Source organism: Drosophila montana, unplaced genomic scaffold (assembly GCF_035044405.1).
Source record: "Drosophila montana isolate Dmon_TW-CO22-7 unplaced genomic scaffold, ASM3504440v1 contig_1505_1, whole genome shotgun sequence".
Lineage (NCBI taxonomy): Eukaryota > Metazoa > Arthropoda > Insecta > Diptera > Drosophilidae > Drosophila > Drosophila montana.
This window is the reverse complement of record NW_026996452.1, coordinates 2142160-2161330: the sequence shown is the minus strand read 5'-3', so window position 1 is coordinate 2161330 and position 19171 is coordinate 2142160. Positions and strand designations below refer to the sequence as shown.

The window sequence follows — 19171 nt, the reverse complement described above, 5'->3', positions numbered from 1 at the left end:
AAATGTTTTGTCTGGCTAATAATCTTGTAATAATCTAGACGTTTCTCTCTCTCCAACTCTATCTATCCGGCAGACTGACAAACGTTTAGCGTAACCCTCCCACACTTTGTGGGTCATATCACCTTACAGACCCAATTTATATATATAGTACCTTGGTAATCATCGCAGGTGCGGAAACAAAAACGAACTGCGCATAAATTCCACATGTAAAACGTTTATGGCACATCGGTGATATGGAATTATAAAGCAGTCAAGGGACTGAAAAAGAACTCGTGTGAAAAAAGAACATAAACAACAACAAAGCAAATAAACAATGTGAACAAAAAAGGCAAATAACAACAAGTATTACATGCATATAAATAGCAGAAAGCAGTAAAAGTGTGAAGTTCATAAACATAACTATAATCAAACATATATGTATATATATATAATATAAAGCCCCTCGAAATTGCCTGAATTATGCTCAATTATAAGCTGAGCAAATTTAAGGAAAGACCCGTATGATCCAAGAAGTTTCGGTTATGGTGCTTTAAGATATTCAAATATATATAAAATTCGATTTGAAAGTTCAGTACGAGACCGGCGCACAAAATGTGGATAAAACTTTATTCCTTATACTTTGCAATTTATGGAATTTCTTGGATCGCTTGTGGTAAGTTGACAACTTGTAAAGAAATCATATTTTAAGTGGTCTCATTTTCAAAATAAGCAGCAAATTCTTTTTAGTTTTTTTTTGACATTTCTGTTGTTGATTGCTGGAATTTGTGCGTTACTCTTGTTTTCCGTACAAACAAAGCAATTAGCCGCATGTAACCTTATAAGTAAAAAACTAACAAACTGAAAAATAGTGAAATTCCAAATGGAAAATGACGTCGTGCAGACTCTATAAATGTACAGCAGAGAAAAGCTACACAAGAAAAACTAAAGACTCTGAAAACACGTCAACGGCGTTCTGGTCCAACGATTTATGACGAATAAAACTATTTACGTGACTTACGGATAAACGAAACGTAAACAGAGCTCTTCAATGGGGGGTCTACGACTATGCAAATAGCGTTTGCCTTTTCTGGAGCAGCGCTCCTCCTCCTCCTCGAACACAATTCGGCCACTGGAGCGGGCATTAGGTAGTTCTTAAAGTTATTTACCAACTGTTCCAGTTTTTTTTTTTCAGTTCTATTCAGTGCATTAATTTCGGTTCATTACATTGTCATACATCACCGATTGCGAAGAACTCGGAAGAATCTCGGCCAGTCTACAAATTCTTTAATGGCATTGTCACAGTCTTTGTCTTTGCCGGTTCGTCGGCTTGACCTGTGCCACAAATTGATTGCGAAATTTGCGTATGCCAAAGATGCTTATGTTGTTTAACCGCATAGAACTTATAGAGAGCTTAAAGAGTTGCGTCGACAATCAGAGACAGCTACAAGATTACGATTACGGCAATTTCAGCCACAACAACACCACGAGTTACATTCAAATCCAAAAAGTCAGTTTCGAATATACGTCGAGCGAAACATTTCATTTTTCATCAAAATCATCAAGCTGAACGAAAATTCATCAAGGAAAACCAAAACAAAACCGATTGCATACAACAAATTTGTTTTTTGAACTTTGTTATTTTGTTTTTTTTTTCTTTTAACTTTGAAACTTTTCCCTGCCCATCTAACCAAGTGTGTCTCTTTCTCTAGTACTAAAACTCTTCTATCTCTCTCTCTCTCTCTCTCTCTCTCTTTCGGTTGCTTTATGCGCAAATGTATTCATAATATTTGTTGTAGGCGGCTTTTCACATACATACATACTTGTCCAAATTTGTTTGTTTTATTTATTTTGTAGTCACTTTCGTTTAGTTACTGTTTGCGAAAAAAAACAAACAAGCTCTTGAAGTTTATGTAATGACTTTTCGGGCAATGAAAATGCTCATGTGTTTAGTCTCGATTTTATATCATCCAACTGCTTTCGCGGATTTACGCTTCAGATATTTGAACCCTATGGTGGAGTTACTGATGTTTTTGTGGCGACTCCAATTAGTTTTGCTTAATGCAAAATGTATAACTAATTAATGGGTCCAACTTGCAGTTATGCAACTCTTACGAGGTACTAATTAAAAACTAAAATATCTGTAGTTTATCTAAAGCTAAAACAAAATCCAATTCCTTTTTTACAAATGGTTCTATCCTATATTGTATCAGTTTAATGGTCTTATCTTAATTGGGGGATTGGCGGAGAACTTAAAGACTTTCTCTACACATTTCATGATAATGATATTAAATAAGATTGAAAATAGGCACACGTATTGCCTATAAAGGCGAAATCTATAAGCTGCACTTTCCATTTTCTTAGGGAAGTGAATTGGGCAAACGTGATTTATCATGATATCTTTAAACCTCAACTTATTTAAAATAAATCTGAAAATTTAACTTCAACTGACAATTAAACTGATTAACAAAATATTTTATTGTCAAAGAAAGTCTACATACGATATTATCGTATGCATTGCCCAATGCCATAACAATTAACCTACAATAAAGATCTTGAAACTGACATGAGACAAAAACGAGCTAGAAGATTTCACCACAGCTGTCAGTATATCATCCGCCACCACTCAGATGTGTCCACAGCTTTTGTACATACATACATACGTATATAAAGAGAAATTCTCGCCAGGGTCACATGCTGAACCTTAGCATTTTGCTCTTGAAACCATTAACCAGAACGTTTTTGTTCAAAAACATAACACATCTGTATTTACCAAGGCGGAGGAACTAGTTTTTAAGGAACGGGGGGCCCGTTCCAAATAACCGGAACACTTTATGAGAAACAACTGCACAGCTCTGGTATTTTTCTTTTAATTAATTTTCGTAAGTTGTAATTACGAAAAGGTGTTATGTCATGTTCTCGAACATACATACATGCATACATACCGTTTCGTAAATGTACAAACATACAAATTAACCAAAAAGAGTTGATATGAAATATGGAATGTACATATAATATGAATTATATACTAGTATTGTTAGTTAAAGATCAAATTTTAAACTCACATGCATTTTAATAAACTCAAAACAGTTTCCACAAGCTTAAATCAATTAACACTTTTAATAGTTTGCCATACGCAACAAATTTTCTGCAGGCCATCTAACTGTTTAGTTTTTGCATGCCAATGCATATCATATGGCAACGCCGAACATTGTTTGTTTACAAACGCAACTAAAACAATTGACAGTTATTTTTGCATATACAGAATTTCTTAAGTGGCGCCGCCAACTTATTGAACTGGCGTTGCCACGCGATTTACCTAATTAAGACACGAGCCCACGATTAAACTGCATATAGACTAAAAAAGACTTGGACAAAAGCAATTTATATGAAAGCAAATAAATATGGAATTTGCTGAATGAACTCAATGCACAGTAACACAATTAAAGACTGGAGCTTGACCGGAAATGCAAAGGCAAAGACAGAGACAGCGGCAAAGCAAGCGCATCCTCAGTCCATGATTCATGCAGTTGCCGGGCGGTCAGCTCAAAATCTACACATTTGTAGTCGTATATCTACTCGGACTGGCAGGTGGCGGTCTTCAAAACAAACCAAAAACATGCCTGCCAACATCGCTCGGATTTGGCAGACAGCCGCCACATCCAAATTGCAGCGAACCGTTTGGTAAAGAGTGAGAGATAAACGGAAGCTTAGTAGAGCGCATCGAAAGTACGAACAAACATGTCCGCCGCTGGACAGTGTAACACACTGGATCTGGTCTGATGCGATTTTGTTACAATTTACTTTAGGCTCGCAAATTGCTTGCGAACAAGAAAATGGAGCAAAGCTGAAAGGGAGAGAGTAGAATGCGAATTGCACATTTTCACTTTGTTCTATTTTTATTTTCGTTGCAGCCGCAAAAGGAGCGATACTCGACTCCAGATGTTATCTGGAGGGAGGTGGTTCGGCGGAGAGTTTCCTAGCTACTGAAGATCTGGCGGTGGGCTCCATAATTGGTAAATTGCGCATAAATGGCGATCCCAACGCCGACACTGGTGACATCAATCTGTCGCTAAGAGAGAAGAATGCTCCCGTGGAGATTGTGGCGGGCACCAAAGATTTGGCTTTATCCGTAGAGCTGGACAAGGAGGGTCTGAAAGGACCCTCGTCGATCTATGTTAATGTCATATGTATACGAAGACGCTCAACGGATCCGGTAAGTTGGATCAGCAACAGTTACTCAAGATACGTATAGACTTGAAAAATCATACTCTTCTGGTTAGAATTTCCCAGATCTTAATGCATTTGACACCTTAAATCTACATGTTTTAAATTGTTTTATTGTAAATATCCCAACATATTAATTGTATCTATTCGACGGCTACTAAGAGCAGAAGCAATAATAACAGAAATAAAATGAAAAATAGATAAAGAAATGGAGAGAATGCAAAAGAAAAATAGTATAGGCAAAGATAAAGTTTATTAGATTGTTAACACACACACACATTTAAAAGCCGCAAGTCTTACTTGAATTCATGAGAATCGCATAGTAAGGCGATATCGAGAATTACGTTATATTTTGTTTGCTGCGCAGCGGGGGAAGTTATCAAAAATGTTAATAAAATTTAGGCTTAAATTAAATTTTGTTTGCTGCGCAGCGGGGGAAGTTATCAAAAATGTTAATAAAATTTAGGCTTCGTTTGGTATAAGGGAACGTACGGATATATACGTACTTACAGGAACATTTATGTACTGGATATAGAAAAATATGAAATAAGCTCTTGACCTGCTCCCCATGCCCAACATTAGGAAACATACGTAGATTGTATACCCCGAACTTTGAACGATTATTATATATTTGGAAGATACTATTTTACATATCCATGAAATCAAAATAACCATGCTCAAATCGTTTATTAAAACATAAACATAACAAGTAATATTTAAATCAAGGAAATTTTTCGATCTTAGGTATAGATTATTTATTTTTAGGATAAGAGGGTGTCCCACAGCCAATGCTTCGTTAGATCCAAAAAAATTTACGAAAGGTTTCGTTCAATCAAACCTAGTGACCATTTTAATTAGCCCCAACCAAAGGTTGGCTTCGGGTGCTCTCCGGCTGTTCTTGGAATCAACTTCTTAGCCGCATTCAGCACCTGCAGAACTTTCGTTCGTGCGGTGCACTCGACCAATTCGTAATGGCCAACCAATTAACCTATATCGAAGCCGGCTCCTCCACTTTTTCCCCCCTCTGGACGTTGGGTGTGCGTGTGCTGTGAGACGCCGCAGAAGGGGCGTAATCTCGAAGTACAAGTACAAGTGAGGTTGTTAAATGAAATTGGGTAAACACAATTCGGAATGTTCACACTCGCATATAGCCATATTACGGGAACCATGGGGGGGGGGGGGGGGGGGGTGCTGGCGTTGGGTAGGTATATACAAAAGTTGCGGCTATTTCTTGTACTCTATAAACAATTGAAAACTTTTTAGACAACGACGCCTATTTCAATTTTGAGAATCAACAAAACAGAAACCAACTTAACTTTTACTTGCACTTCGTGCTGACGAGGACGTCGGACGACGGGCGAGGACGACGTCTGGGCCCAGGCAGTGGCCATAAATTAGCCATTAGTACTTCCGGAGTTCTTTGGGGGTTGCTTCGAGAGCTCTAAACATGCAAATATATGCAGTGTTTTATGGGCGGGCAATGTAAAGGGGAGCACCGGAATCCTTGGTCCTTAGCTGTTGGCGCTTTGAACTCGCCTTGGGGGTCACTGACCAGCACTTGCCTATTGTTTGCCTCTGAAGGTGTTTATCTTTGCCTCGGCCCCAGCTCTCAATCAAATCGCTGGCTTTGTTCTTTGTTGCAGAGCTTCGTTGTTCCCGTCAATGTTCGTGTCACGGACGTCAATGATAATGCACCACAATGGATTGGCACACCCTACACGCTGACCCTATCCGAGGTGACGGTGCCGGGCACACGCATACTGCAGGGCGCCCGTGCCGAGGATGCCGATCAGCCGGGACCGTTCTCTACGGTGGAGTATCAGGTTCTGCCCGGTCCATATGCGGAGCTGGTGCAGTTTCTCAATCCTCTCGAGGGCACACTGGTGCTGAAAAAGGCACTAGACTATGAGCAGCTGCAAAATTTCACAGTTAAGTTGCGTGCCCAGGATCAGGGCACACCACCACGACATTCGGATACACTGCTGCGCGTGGTCATCACCGATGCGGATGATCAGAATCCGAAGTTTCTGCGTGAATCCTATAGCGCTGAGCTGCCCGCCGATGGTCGCGCCGGCGAGCTGCGCATGCGCCCCGAACCACTGAAAGCCATCGATCAGGACGAGGGCATCTGTGCGCCCATTCAGTACAACATTGTGCAATCGCAGGACGCGAAATACTTTCGCGTACATCCGCACAACGGCATCATCACGCTGCTCGCGCCCATTGGCTATGCAGATCTTACGCACGGCGCCACTCTGGTGGTGAAGGCCACCCAGATAGACAATCCGGATCGGTACGCTTTGACCACAGTGCAGCTAACCCGGCCCGGCACACACAGCGATCTGAGCACACTCGCCTTTGTCCAGAAGCGTTTTGTGATGCGCATACGCGAGGACACGGCCGTGGGTAATCGCATCCTGGCACTGCCCACCAACAAACCTGGGAAACATCTGAAGTACACCATTGCCGATCCAATCAATTCGCAGTTCTTTAGCGTCGGCTCCCTGGGTGAACTGGTGCTGGCCAAGCCACTGGACTATGAAAAGATGACCAAACATGAGTTCCAGGTCATAGCCAGCGATGGCCTGACCAACAGCACCTCCGCTGATGTCACACTGGAAGTGATTGATGTCAACGACTGGGAACCGCGCTTCCGGGAGACACACTACGAGTTCATGGTGCCCAAAAGCGTAAGTTAGAGATCTAAGTGATGCACTTTAACAATTTAACATTCAATTTCAATTTTCGATTCCAGCAGTCGCTGCAGTCACGCACAGACTCCTTTGAGGGCGTACTAATTGGCAAGGTGGAGGCGGCAGACGGAGATCGCAATGACAAACTGGAGCTATCGCTTCGTGGGCAGCATGCGGGTCTCTTCGAGATCGATGCGACGGGCAACATTTATATGCGCCCGGAGCAGCTGCAAAGTCTCAACGAGTCCACGGTCCATCTGATTGCCATTGCCACGGATTCGGGTGTACCGCCGAGAAGCACCTCGGTGCCTGTGAGCGTTACCATGGAGGGACTTACTCTCGCCCACTCGGCCTGGAACAACAGCATGCTGGGCATGTTTGGAATGATTGTCGGCCTGTTTCTGTTGATCATCATGGCACTCAGTTGCTATATTGTGCGCTCTAAGAAGCAGCGCAAGCGCAGCCCGGGCGGCCTGAGCCTGGGACGCAATCGTGTGCATAGCCAAGCGCACAGTAGCGTCTCCTCGGCGAATCTAGTGACGCACGAAAAGCTGGCGGGCAACGGCAATGGCGCCAGCGTCACCAGCGGTGGTGTCTCCGTGCTGCATATGAAGCATCCCAGCAACAGCATCACAATGGCAAATCCAATCAACAACGGGCTGCATCATGTGGCCAGCGGCGCCAGCAGCAGCATGGCGCTCAGTAGTGCCAGCAACTTGTTGGAGCGGGAGCGCGAACGGGAGCGGGAGCGACAACGGGAAAGCTACGCGGCAACGGTGCGCAGTAAGTTGTGTCTAATTATCACCCCGTTATCCCCAGAAGCCCAGGGCATTCACTATAAATAGTCTTCTTACCAGGCATCGTATCGCGCGCCTCTGCCAACGGACAGCTCTACGAGGAGGACGAAATCGAGCACGACTCCCTCTCGCAGCAGGGCCAACAGCTGCAGCAGCAGCAACAGCAGACGACGCCGGAGAACAATAATCGCAAGACGTTGGCTGCTGTTGCAGGCGGCGTGACAACCATCTCAACGACGGCCAATGGCAGTGCAGCCGGAGTTGGTTCCAACCTTATGGCCGCCTCCGATACGATGGGCTCATCCGAAAACAATTTGACAGTCTACTTCTAGGACAGCTCAACGCTGTTCTCAACTTGTAAATATTGCTGGCCTAGCAGCTTAATATTAATTCACTAGGTCTAAGTCTAAGTCGCGTTTAGGTTCTAGGCCCAATGTAAATGTAGTAGACCAAATATAGCATTGTAAACATCCAGCACTTGTAGTCTAAGCAAGCGAATTCCACTGTACAATTTTGCTTCCCACTTTTTACGATACTTTAACGACAAGCTTAAGAATAAACTCTATTGAACTAATCGGTAACTGGGCAGAGTTATTCATTGTAAAAGGTGAATGGTGGTTTTGTTAACAGATTTAAGATTAGGCTTGATATCGCCTTTGGGCTTTACTTTGGTGAAGCCCGAGCTTATTCTACGCTGCGAAGAAAAGAATGTCTGGAAGCTCTAGCCCTTTGTTCTTGGACGCTGAACTTTTCCTCGTATTCGAATCTTTTGCAGAAATGTCTATAGGTGTCTGAGATGGCTAACAAGTTCGATTTTTTCTGAGTTACCATTGTTTAGGAACAAACGCTGAAATATGCTTGGAATCAGGCCAATCGTATTAACATATCTGTATATTATATTATAATAAAGTTATACATTATTGCTTTCATTTAATCTTAGAGTAATCGAATTGATATTTAAAATAGTTGCGGTTTTATCATCGTCGCAACTGACTATAAAATCCCAACACAACCTCACAGCACCTGAACAACTTCTTAATTGCATGTATTAATCCATACCTTAAAAATCTCATTGCTTTTATTTTCGTTGATCTTAAACTCTAGTTCGATTCAGCATAATGTTTACAGCTTTGGCTTGATTAAAATAGAAAAACGAATAATGGGCAAATTTAGTTAAACAATTCGGTGATGAACTTACAAACTAAAATCAGGTAATTTTAAAAGACTTTTTCACTTGCATCAAATACAAAACAGGAAACAGAAAGGAACACAACCAATACTTATTTGGGTTTTATAAATTAAATATTAATTTCTTTAATTACAGCTGCATTTAAAAATTGCTTTGGATTGCATGGTCATGGGTTGGCCTCGTGTTACTCCTGCTTCTAGCTACCATTGCGCGACTTTTTGCGCTTAAGTAGATTGAAATCGCCGTATTTTATGTGATTGTCGGTGACGAATGGCACATAGAAGGCGCGTAGCACTTTGTGTGATTTTTCCGGTATGAGGAAGGGCAGAGTCTTCATAATGGACCAGTCCTTTGTGCGTCTGGAATAGCTCGGCTCCAGTGTTGTATATTTGCCCTCATCAAAGTCCATTAGAAAATGACACTGGTCGTAATCGAAGTACATGTGCTCGTTCTCCAAATTCTGGTCATTAAAATACGGATTGACCACCTTGGTGGCATTCGGGCCGTTCACATAGTAGGCAGGCAACATGCCTTGGAATTCGGATTTGAGGAAACGCAAACGGAAATTGCGAGCTGGGAAAAAGAAGCTGCCCGGATACCGATACCAGTCCTTGCCAACGCATACATTATAAATTTCATCTGCACGATATTGTGGCGTTGTCTTAAACTGGTTGAGCTCCAGCATCAGATCCATTGGCGCATGATAGTTGCGATAAAGCGCAAAGACGCGCGAAAGGCCCAGCAAAGTGCTGGTCACCATTACGATAATGGCAATGAACATGCTGTGATCCAAATAGTGAATTCCCGACTTGATTTTAAAGATAAGCGACTTGATGCGGAAATAGATGCGCTGATAAACGTCTACTGTAATGGCGCCGCACAATGAGATCAGCGGATATACCGGAAACAGAAAGCGCTCCTCCTTATGCGGCTGTGCAAAGAACACCAACAACCAAAGATAGAGGGGCGCCAGTGATATATAGCGCGGAAAATTAAGCGTCGACTTGAATTTGGCGGGAACAATTAGATAGTCCATGACCAGCATTATGGGCAGTTGCAGGGCCAACAGCTAAAAATATGATAACAATTAGGAATGGTCCATAGTTTTAGTATACCCAGTAACATACCCAAATAATATTAAAATTCAGGAAACCATTGACGATGTAGTAGCTCAGAGGTTCGGTGCCAAAGATATTGGGCCCGTGGCTAGTGAACACATTATACCAGACAATGTTGAGCGGCGCAAAAGTCAGTTTGCCAAAGTAACTTGTATCAATGGCAATCATGGGCAGTGCAATGGTTGCGCCGGATATCAACGTCCACTGTACAAAAGTACGCCAGTCGCGCTGGCGTAGCAGCAGCTCCAACACCAGCGGTACACCAATTAACGCCGCAAATGGCCAGCCCAGCAGCGCCGAAATGGCCGTAAAAAAGATGGCCAAACTATAGCGTTGCTGCCACCAGGCGGCCAAAGCAGAGCAGCCAAAATACATGGAGAACGAGGAGGGCAACAGTGCGGTGCTGGATACAAACATGCCCACGCTAAACAGCTGGAAAATAAGCCACAGACGTCCAACATGTATGCCAAACTCCTGGCATATGGATCTGCAAGACAAGCCAGCTATCGAATTACGATCGCTTAAAGTTGACCAGGTGTACTCACTTGTACATGAAGCGCTCCATGACCGCACAGCCAAAGCCCAACATGCATCGTACCATGTAGAAGATGAGAATGGGACTCGGATTAAACAGCTTTTGATAGATCCAACCGGGCACACCTTGCAGGAGTAGATATGTATAGGAGCGTAACCCAAATTGCGGACTATACTCCCAGGTCTGCAAACCATGTCCATTAATTATGTAATGCAACGGTTCCCAGTAGTTGAAAGTCTCATCACAGTCAGAAATGTACGCCCAAATGGCGCTGCAAAGGCGCGCGCTCACGAATGTCTTGAAGGCAGTGTGGACGCTGGGCATAATGGGATTGGGGCTAGACTGTGTCTTTTCCGCGGAGTTCGCAGCGGACGTCGATTGTTTGCTAAAAAAAAAAATATGCATAGTTAATGTTATTGGTATTTTATTATGCGACAGTGTACGTACTTCTTCTTCTTCTCTTTTTTGTTGCCGGCTACGATGTCGCCGGCAATGTCTTTGTTGCCATTTAATCGTTTCGGTGGTTTCTTGGTGAGTATCTGGTTGTCAGCCTTATTGGCATTGTAACGCGCCCGTGCTGCAGGCGGTGCCATTTTCTAGTCCGATGTTTTTAAAGTTTTTTTCCACACAATTTACCGCAGTAATAAGCCAGCGTGTGAAACTTGCAACAGCTGATGCAGTGCTGTATAATAAATCGAGTTGGCAGCCATGCATTTTTTATGAAATTAAATTAAGAGATGGACATAATGATTAGATCTGATAAGCAATAAAAAAGAAAACATTTAAGTTCACTAGTTGACCTTCGCTAGCTTATGCCATTAATACCAAAAGATGACAAGCAAATATATAATTTTTTCTAGCAACCCCTAGAAATGTAACATATGACGTCACGCATTCAACGCAGTTGCAGTCGCGAGTTTCTCTGCGCAACCTTGTCATATTGTGCAATCATGCTGGCGTTTTAATTTTGTACCATGGTGGCAGCTCTGTCGCCTCAGCTGTGCAATTTACATTTTGCAATTGCATATTTTACGTGCGGTTGCATTAATAAATTTTAAACAAAAACATGTCTAAGGATGACAAGGACAAAGTGCAAATCATCGACAAGGACTTGGATCTATCCAATGCCGGACGTGGCGTTTGGTTAGTCAAAGTACCCAAATACATTGCACAGAAATGGGAAAAGGCGCCATCAAATATGGATGTTGGTAAGCTGCGTATCAGCAAGACGCCTGGCCAGAAGGCGCAGGTCTCACTTTCACTGACGCCTGCTGTGCTCGCACTGGATCCGGATGAGAAGATACCCACAGAGCATGTGCTTGACGTGTCACAGGTGACGAAACAGACACTTGGCGTTTTCTCCCACATGGCACCCACAGAGGCGGCGGCCGTCGCCAGCAACGGTAAGGAAAATGGGACAGGTGCCGCTTCAGCGACGCCAGATAGTGAAAAGCTGTACATGGAAGGTCGCATCGTCCAAAAGCTCGAATGCCGTCCCATTGCCGACACTTGTTACATGAAGTTGAAGCTCGAGTCTATACGCAAGGCATCGGAGCCACAACGTCGAGTGCAGCCGATCGACAAGATCGTACAGAACTACAAGCCAGTGAAGGATCATGCACATAATGTAAGATTAACTGCGCTTGTTTTTGGTGTTTGTTTAAAATTTCTCATATTTTTAGATTGAGTATCGGGAACGTAAGAAGGCGGAAGGCAAGAAAGCACGCGACGACAAGAATGCTGTGATGGATATGCTTTTCCATGCCTTTGAAAAGCATCAGTACTATAATATTAAGGATCTGGTCAAAATAACCAATCAGCCAATTAGCTACCTGAAGGAGATACTTAAGGATGTCTGCGACTACAACATGAAAAATCCGCACAAAAACATGTGGGAACTCAAGAAAGAATATCGCCACTACAAGACTGACGAACAAAAGGACGAGGAAAAGGCCAAATCGGACGGCAGCGATACTGAATAGTCGTAGGATCTTGATTTTATTACCTGTATATACACATATGTATGTACAATTTTCCAATGTAATCACTTACTCTCATCTAAGCAAAAAGTAAATCCAGCAGATTTTCTGCACAATTTTATCACAATTCTCGAAATATTAAAATATTCATTACCCGATTTTCCAGTAATTTTCAACAACTATTTTTTAGTTTCTTTGACTTTTTCATTGCATTTAGATGCTTTCTTAGATAACTAAAAAAAAAAATTATCTTTGTTTTGCACATTCATATGTATGTAATATATATGTAAATAGATAAACCGTCTTTAAAAGTTGGAAAAAAAATTTTTACACACTAGGAGATCAGGTACTTGATTTTTGTAGTACTATCAGCTCTATACGATTTCCACAATATGTGTCTCTGGGTGATCTTGATTTCATTATTATTTTAACGACTTGCGTTTCTGAAAGAGTTTTTAATTTGAGAAAAATGAATAAATGGCAAAATAAAAATCATAAATGAAGAAATTTTTGAAAAACTATAAAAAAAAAAATAGAAAACAAAAGATAAATGCAAAAAAAGTGAAAAATAAATTTAAAATGAAAATAAAATGTAAAGAATATTAGAAAGAAAAGAAAAAAAAATGACAAAAGAATTGAAAATGATAAGAAAAATGAAATTTGAAAAACTTGTTCAAACGTAAGGAAATCGAGCTTAAATAATACTGGTTCAATTTTGGCTTACACTACATAACATAAAGAACTAAAAACTGGCAGCATAAAGTTGAATAAAACTAAAAATTGCATCTCATGTTAAAAGCTCTCTTAAAACTAGAATTTGTACATTGTCAAAAAAAAAAAAAACAAAAAAAAAAGGATTGTGCATTAATGCATTTGTCAGTTGCGCGGCCAGCGCAGCCTCTTAATTTTGACGTAAGCCTGTGAAAAGGGCAGCCCCCGGTGCAATATGATCGGCTGCAAGGAATAATTCTCATTAGATTAAATTTTAAATTCGCATAACACACACACAAAAATATATACAATCTAAGGTTACTGGACGAGAATCGAATTGTACACACATATATACGAACGTCAACCCTGCGACTTAACCATCTATTTACATAAAACTAAAGACAGAGGCACACATTTAGCACTAGGCACCAACAACTGCTACGGCCTCCGCTACATGTCAGCCGGCCACACAGACATTAAGGATGCCGGCAGCGATGATATGCCAGAGTCAGCATCCTCTGGCCGTGCGCTTGCCTTGGGCACAGGTTTTATAAGGCGCACTGTTTTTACATTAATTGCATCAAGTGTGTGACGTTGCTCCTGCACCTTGCGATGCGTGGCTTTAGCAGATTGCGTTGTTTCTTGTGGTGCTGTTTGGTTGCTCCGCCGATTGGAACTGTTCATATTGCCAATGTCATCCTCGGGATTCACTTGTTTCCTTTCGGTGCTAATCAATTTCATCTTAAACCGATTCATATCAATTGGCTTGCTCTTATCATGCTTATCGATTTGAAGCTCCACGTTTCTCTGGTTTGTCTGCAAGGCAAAGTAATATTAAGTTGTACACATTGCTGGAATATCATTGATGCACTTACCAGCAGTAGTGAGGAGAGCATATAGCAACATAGTTTGGTTGGATCCTTATCCTCTACAACATCGGCTAGTGTTGCCTCTCCTCTCTCATTTTCTTGGCATTTGGCTATAATCTCGTCATTTAGGTGCTGTATGCTAAAGTTTTGACGCGCATGCGCCGCTTCTAATGTGGGTGCCAGTCGACGATGCCAGTCAATAATCTGCAAAGCACAAAAAATAATTACAATTTTAATATAAACGATATAAATGTCGCCGTGTTTGGCACTCTACGACTCTAGTGCTAAACGAAAACCCCTAATTTTGAACACATTAGATGTACGTAGTGTATAGAGAAAGTATTCGACGTGGCTAGGATCACTCGGCCTAATAATTTCCCGACTAACTTCTAGTTGCATGACGTGTTTTAGCTATACAATATCGACTTTTGGCTTACGCCTTGCAGTTGTTGGAATATGCTTTTTAACCGTATCCACTAGTGCCTCAAATGGCATACTCAACGAAGTTTCTCGATCTAATCTTACTCTTAACTTGTTTCTACCATCAAAACGGGTTAAAAACCACATTTCTTACCTTGGCATCAGTTTCTGCATCTATGCTATTACAGTTGTCTTGAACACTCGAATCGCTTTCCTCTGCATCCCAGTCTGGGTCCAACTCTATGTCGTTTGTGGCCAAATCCATAGGCGTTGCATTCAATTCACTCTCTAGTCGTGTTGTGTTCTCTGCTGTGGTATCGGGGACTCTTATGTCCTCTTCGGTGATATCCTGGGCTCTTATGCCATCTGCTTGTGTATGTTGTACATCATTTGGTTGCGTTTCATTTAATTCTGTAGCGCCCAATGAAATTTCAGGCAATGTCAAGTCCTTCTCTGTTTGCCCAGAAGCTCTAGCTTCTTGAATTACATCTGACAGCGGCGGATTTTCTACTGCATTCAAATCCGATGGTTCTTCGGAGCCCACGTCAACGATAATGCCGTCATCTGCTGGCGAGTTGGCCAATCTAATCTCTTCCTGATCAATACCTGAATCATAAGTAGGACGCCTGAAACCGCGAAAATCTGTGAAATAAAAAAATCATAAGTTAGGCAGCTGCATTAACTGTATTCTATTATTTTCACATACTTAGCTCCGAATCAAATTCCATTTGATCCAATGGCAATGCCGGAAATTTGTCAAGCGACGATACGGAATGCGTAGGCGAAGCAACAGGCGATGCGCCAGGCAAGGCTCTGGGAGCACCGGGCGCCTTGGGTTCAGCCTGTCGCTTGGCTGGTGTGCGCTATAACATAATTAAAGGGTATTTACATTTTTGTTTAAAGGAAAGTACTTGTCGGCGGGTATGCTTACCGCTTTTTTAAATAAATCAAATTCTTTGGGTAGCTTGAAGAGAGAACCTTTGCGTAGCCTCTTTTCTGGTAGCTGCAGCAAATTCCGCTCGATTGAATAGTGCACTTCACGTGGCACATTAACAATCTCCTCGAGCGTTTCATTGATGCCGCTCAGGGCCAGCATTTCGGCGTCAACGCGCACGCTCAGGTTGGCTTTGTCGGGCACACCGGGAAGTATGTCCCGTACCATTACCTTGGGCGATAGCGACTGCAGACGCTGCTCGTCTATAAGATCTGTAAGAACAACACCCTCATCATCAAAAGATTGAGCTGCACAATATTTGGATGCAGGCAGCAGCACAGCAAACGAAATACATACGTAAATAAAATAAAAAGTAAACAAAGAATGTGAGTCAAATCTGTCTACAAAGAAAGGATTAACAAAAATCTTAGCCTGATCTGTTGGTGCAACACGAGTCTACATAAACAGAGTGCATTTTAGTTTACCTGTCGGCAGCGTATCGCACACATCATCCATGCCAATGCCTGAATCAATTTGCAACGATTGCTCATTGCTATCATCACCCTTGCCAGTGGAGAGTTCCAATTGCGATTCCAGTTGGGACTTCTGTTGTGAATCCTGCTGCGTCTGAGACTCCTGTTGCGACTCTTCCTTTACAGATTCTAACTGCTGGAGATCCAAACGCGTGCTGTCCAAGCAGCTAGCGTCATTCATTTCCAACGTGCTGCTTAAGGGCGGTGCTTCTATCTGGCTTCCATTAAGTTGTACTTCTGATGTATCTGTCAGCGTCAAAGTTCTCAGCGATTCTCCTAGTACTGAGTCCATAGAGGTTTGCGATCGCTGAGCTCCACTTTCGTCAGTCTGCAGATTCCTATCACGATTATCGTCCATCTCCTCAGTTAGCCTTCTACGTTTTGAGCTCTCATCAGTGAATTCCAGCAATCGTTTCTGCAGTTCCAGGCGCAGACGCTTGGCCTGTTCATCCTCTTCGACAGTCAGGGTGCGTTTCAGCACTGTTTTTTCCCCATAGCGAGAGGCAAGCATTTGGTTCTCTAGCGCTATGTACTCGTCTAAATATTCCTTATTACTCATGTTCTTATTTAGAGTTTCGGATACATCCACTTGATTTGAATGCACGTATTCCTTGATCAAATTCAGACGATCAAATTGAATGTCTGGCAGAAGCGTATTGTATCTGGGCTCCGGATGGTATGTAAACACCTTATAGTTCTTTTTCTCATCCTGCTCGTAGGGATTCGCTGGATCCACGATAGACGCATGCGTCCAAAGATGGGACGGCGTATGATCCTGATACATGTGTTCAATTGTACGATTTCTGTTTTTATTCGTTTCGAATCCAACGCGACTGAAGCGTTTCTCATCGGACATTATTTTGAACTTTTTTGGTTCCATGTTATACGAAAACGGATCGAATTCCTTTTGGGTGAGTTTCTTAATGCGACGCTTACGCGGCTCCTCCGGCTTGCTAGCATCTTTTTTTCTAAAAAAAAAAGCGTAAGAAAGTTTTTATATTATTTTAATGATCGGCTTCAGGATAATAAACATTATTTCATACTTTCTAAAATTTAAATATTTCTATGTAAAACATTAAGAAACAGATTTTTCTGACTCACACTTTTAAATATCGTTTTCTTAGTCTTTAAAATAAATAATAAAATATATATAAATAATATATATTTTATCATATTCATTTTATCTAAAGCATTGGAGCATGTGGATGGCTCAGCCGACTGTGCAAAAGGAAGTGGAACCGGCGAATGTGAAGAGAATGACAGATGAGCCGATAAGCGACCACATGATAAGAAATTGAAGCAGACAGCATGGCGACAGAGCTTGTTATTCTAACTGAATGACTAACCACATGGCAGCCGCGGTGCGACTGGAGTTTTACTCACCGATTGCTGGTCTCATCCTTTTTGGGATCAGCTATGAGCAGCGCCTCGATCTGATGCTCCACAACCTGGTACATGAGCTCCACCCTGTCACCATAGATTTTGCTGCAGTATTGAAGCACGCTGCCGGCGGCGGCAATAACCGAGCGTCGCGGCACACTCGCACCGGATACTTGCCGCAAAAATTCATCCATGTACTAAAGGAAGCGAGAGTCCATAATAAAAAGAACAAATAATTTTAGTTAATTTTAAAGGACATTTTGGGTATCACTTACATAGGAAAGCGACAAGCGCAGATCGGTTGAAAAATCTGTATTTTTCGATACCTCCTCCAGGAGCAGAAGCAGCGTTGAGAAGCCAGGAAACTCATGGTACGCAACGATTGCCTTGGCCACATTGGTGCCCGGCCTGCTGTTGGCGATTTCCAGTAGGTTTTTTATTACATCACTGGAACTGGATCTGTTGCTGCTGCTACTGGCCCATTCTGTAATCATACATCAATTTTTTGTTTAGTGTTTGGAGCGAAGCACATTTCGTTTATTTTTTAAGCGAGCTGTGTTCAAATTAAAATAGCGCTGACTTAATCACCGTAAAATGTGTGCCCGTCCCCGCTTGGCCACCGGCGATGAGAGCTGTCCATGGCGAGAGCAAAGAAGCAACTGACCAACTGAGCAGACTCAAAGCGATCATCATACATAACGCACTAACAACAACACGTGTATAGGCACACTCGCACCTATACATACACACATGCGACTATACACGAGCAGATAAATATCTGTGAAGCCTACACCAATGTATGTACATACATATGTATGTAATGCGTAGATGGCGCCACCAATGTAAATTTCTAGGGAACACTTACCTTCTTCTGTATCTGCATCCATTTTACTGTTTCTTTAACGACGTAACGTGAATCTTTAAACAAACAATCACAGTTTGTATATACTTCGCGAAACTGTGTGCATGTTTTGAGGAGTACATACATTCATACAAATAATACACATTGACATGGGGCACGCCAAGCGTCTGAGCAACAAAAATGGTGGCACCAAAATTGTTTACCTGCAGTTAAACACGGAAGCTAATATTAACACATGTGGAATACAACTTTTATTTATTATTTGGGAATTTTTAAATGGCGCGAACCGTGTTTTCTTCCCAATTAGCTCTGTATGCATTTATGTACTTACGATTTTGTTTTGCTCTCTCAATTTTAGGCGCAGAAATTTTCTCACAGGGCTGAAGTGGTATGTATCTGAAGCCGCACAAAAATGGAATGAACTAGTGAAGTACACGATAGGCCATAACGATAGTATTTTCGTGCCGAGCTGGTCACACTTGATTAAGAAATATAAATTTATCGCTTTAAAAAAAATCATTATTCAAATTCAAAACCAAAATCAGAAACCGCTGTTAGCATTCTGTACATACTAGTAAATACATAGCGAAACATTGTGTTTCGTGTTTTGTAGTTCCGATTCTCTTAAGTTGTTTGCCGCTTTTAAAATGCAACGTGTTATGATATAAAGACTTTTTGCTTGCCTGAAATTATTTGCAGACGCAGAGGGTTAAAGTGATTTATTAAACGACCAGAAAGGGAAAGTGCTCATACACATGCAGGCCAAATTCTCTTCTGTTTTGAAAGTGGCCAATATGCAAGTTGTCCATAAAACGCGCCGAATGATCGGAAAGCGTATCCGAGAACACCAAATTTACCCAATTATATTATGCGCACCGTAAGACCGAAACGCATTAATTATTTTCAGTTATTAGTTGTTCCAATTTACTTTAGCGTAGTTATTGACAA

The 19171-nt window shown here is 41.9% G+C and overlaps 4 protein-coding genes across 8 annotated transcripts; 2 read left to right on the top strand and 2 right to left on the bottom strand.

The window, feature by feature from the left end:
* The first annotated feature begins 176 nt into the window (after nucleotides 1-176).
* Cad96Cb (protocadherin Fat 4-like Cad96Ca) lies at nucleotides 177-8261 on the top strand. Of its 2 annotated transcripts, none has more exons than XM_064695307.1 (5): nucleotides 177-652; nucleotides 3891-4192; nucleotides 5847-6893; nucleotides 6959-7679; nucleotides 7742-8261. In XM_064695307.1, the coding sequence occupies exons 1-5, from the start codon at nucleotides 592-594 to the stop codon at nucleotides 8023-8025; spliced, it is 2415 nt and encodes an 804-aa protein (XP_064551377.1). In that variant the 5' UTR covers nucleotides 177-591; the 3' UTR covers nucleotides 8026-8261. The 2 variants fall into 2 exon arrangements, with proteins under 2 accessions (XP_064551377.1, XP_064551368.1); XM_064695298.1 differs by lacking the exon at nucleotides 177-652 and adding an exon at nucleotides 3309-3660 and having other exon boundaries at nucleotides 7754-8260.
* A 488-nt stretch (nucleotides 8262-8749) lies between these two features.
* Nucleotides 8750-11217, bottom strand: Alg9 (alpha-1,2-mannosyltransferase Alg9). Its single transcript, XM_064689910.1, has 4 exons — nucleotides 10983-11217; nucleotides 10546-10920; nucleotides 10010-10487; nucleotides 8750-9951 (listed from the first exon to the last, which is right to left on the bottom strand). The coding sequence occupies exons 1-4, from the start codon at nucleotides 11126-11128 to the stop codon at nucleotides 9079-9081; spliced, it is 1872 nt and encodes a 623-aa protein (XP_064545980.1). The 5' UTR covers nucleotides 11129-11217; the 3' UTR covers nucleotides 8750-9078.
* Nucleotides 11218-11520: 303 nt separating this feature from the next.
* On the top strand, nucleotides 11521-12641 carry TfIIFbeta (transcription factor TFIIFbeta). Its single transcript, XM_064689833.1, has 2 exons — nucleotides 11521-12162; nucleotides 12218-12641. Exons 1-2 carry the CDS (start codon nucleotides 11602-11604, stop codon nucleotides 12515-12517), a joined length of 861 nt encoding a protein of 286 aa, XP_064545903.1. The 5' UTR covers nucleotides 11521-11601; the 3' UTR covers nucleotides 12518-12641.
* A 119-nt stretch (nucleotides 12642-12760) lies between these two features.
* Cap-H2 (Chromosome associated protein H2) lies at nucleotides 12761-18911 on the bottom strand. 4 transcript variants are annotated; one of them, XM_064689750.1, is made up of 11 exons: nucleotides 18796-18911; nucleotides 18555-18727; nucleotides 18227-18426; nucleotides 17637-17845; nucleotides 17365-17558; nucleotides 15934-16949; nucleotides 15446-15756; nucleotides 15221-15377; nucleotides 14669-15156; nucleotides 14101-14298; nucleotides 13578-14041 (listed from the first exon to the last, which is right to left on the bottom strand). In XM_064689750.1, exons 3-11 carry the CDS (start codon nucleotides 18246-18248, stop codon nucleotides 13676-13678), a joined length of 2961 nt encoding a protein of 986 aa, XP_064545820.1. In that variant the 5' UTR covers nucleotides 18249-18426; nucleotides 18555-18727; nucleotides 18796-18911; the 3' UTR covers nucleotides 13578-13675. The 4 variants fall into 4 exon arrangements, with proteins under 4 accessions (XP_064545811.1, XP_064545820.1, XP_064545795.1 ...); XM_064689741.1 differs by lacking the exons at nucleotides 18227-18426; nucleotides 18555-18727; nucleotides 18796-18911 and adding exons at nucleotides 12761-13468; nucleotides 17950-18066 and having other exon boundaries at nucleotides 13796-14041; XM_064689725.1 differs by lacking the exons at nucleotides 18227-18426; nucleotides 18555-18727; nucleotides 18796-18911 and adding an exon at nucleotides 17950-18066.
* Nucleotides 18912-19171: the final 260 nt, after the last annotated feature.

Excerpts from the sequence above, each read along its gene's own strand:
- Cad96Cb (XM_064695298.1), top strand. The coding sequence starts at position 3,501 with ATGCAGTTGCCGGGCGGTCAGCTCAAAATCTACACATTTGTAGTCGTA. Across the intron at positions 6,894-6,958 it reads AGTTCATGGTGCCCAAAAGC|CAGTCGCTGCAGTCACGCAC; the intron begins GTAAGTTAGAGA and ends TTTCGATTCCAG. Across the intron at positions 7,680-7,753 it reads CTACGCGGCAACGGTGCGCA|GCATCGTATCGCGCGCCTCT; the intron begins GTAAGTTGTGTC and ends TCTTCTTACCAG.
- Alg9 (XM_064689910.1), bottom strand. The coding sequence starts at position 11,128 with ATGGCACCGCCTGCAGCACGGGCGCGTTACAATGCCAATAAGGCTGAC. Across the intron at positions 10,921-10,982 it reads AAAAAAGAGAAGAAGAAGAA|CAAACAATCGACGTCCGCTG; the intron begins GTACGTACACTG and ends TTTTTTTTTTAG. Across the intron at positions 10,488-10,545 it reads ATGGAGCGCTTCATGTACAA|ATCCATATGCCAGGAGTTTG; the intron begins GTGAGTACACCT and ends CTTGTCTTGCAG.
- TfIIFbeta (XM_064689833.1), top strand. The coding sequence starts at position 11,602 with ATGTCTAAGGATGACAAGGACAAAGTGCAAATCATCGACAAGGACTTG. Across the intron at positions 12,163-12,217 it reads TGAAGGATCATGCACATAAT|ATTGAGTATCGGGAACGTAA; the intron begins GTAAGATTAACT and ends TCATATTTTTAG.
- Cap-H2 (XM_064689725.1), bottom strand. The coding sequence starts at position 18,058 with ATGTATGATGATCGCTTTGAGTCTGCTCAGTTGGTCAGTTGCTTCTTT. Across the intron at positions 17,846-17,949 it reads GGACGGGCACACATTTTACG|AATGGGCCAGTAGCAGCAGC; the intron begins GTGATTAAGTCA and ends GTATGATTACAG. Across the intron at positions 15,378-15,445 it reads TTGATTTATTTAAAAAAGCG|CGCACACCAGCCAAGCGACA; the intron begins GTAAGCATACCC and ends ATTATGTTATAG.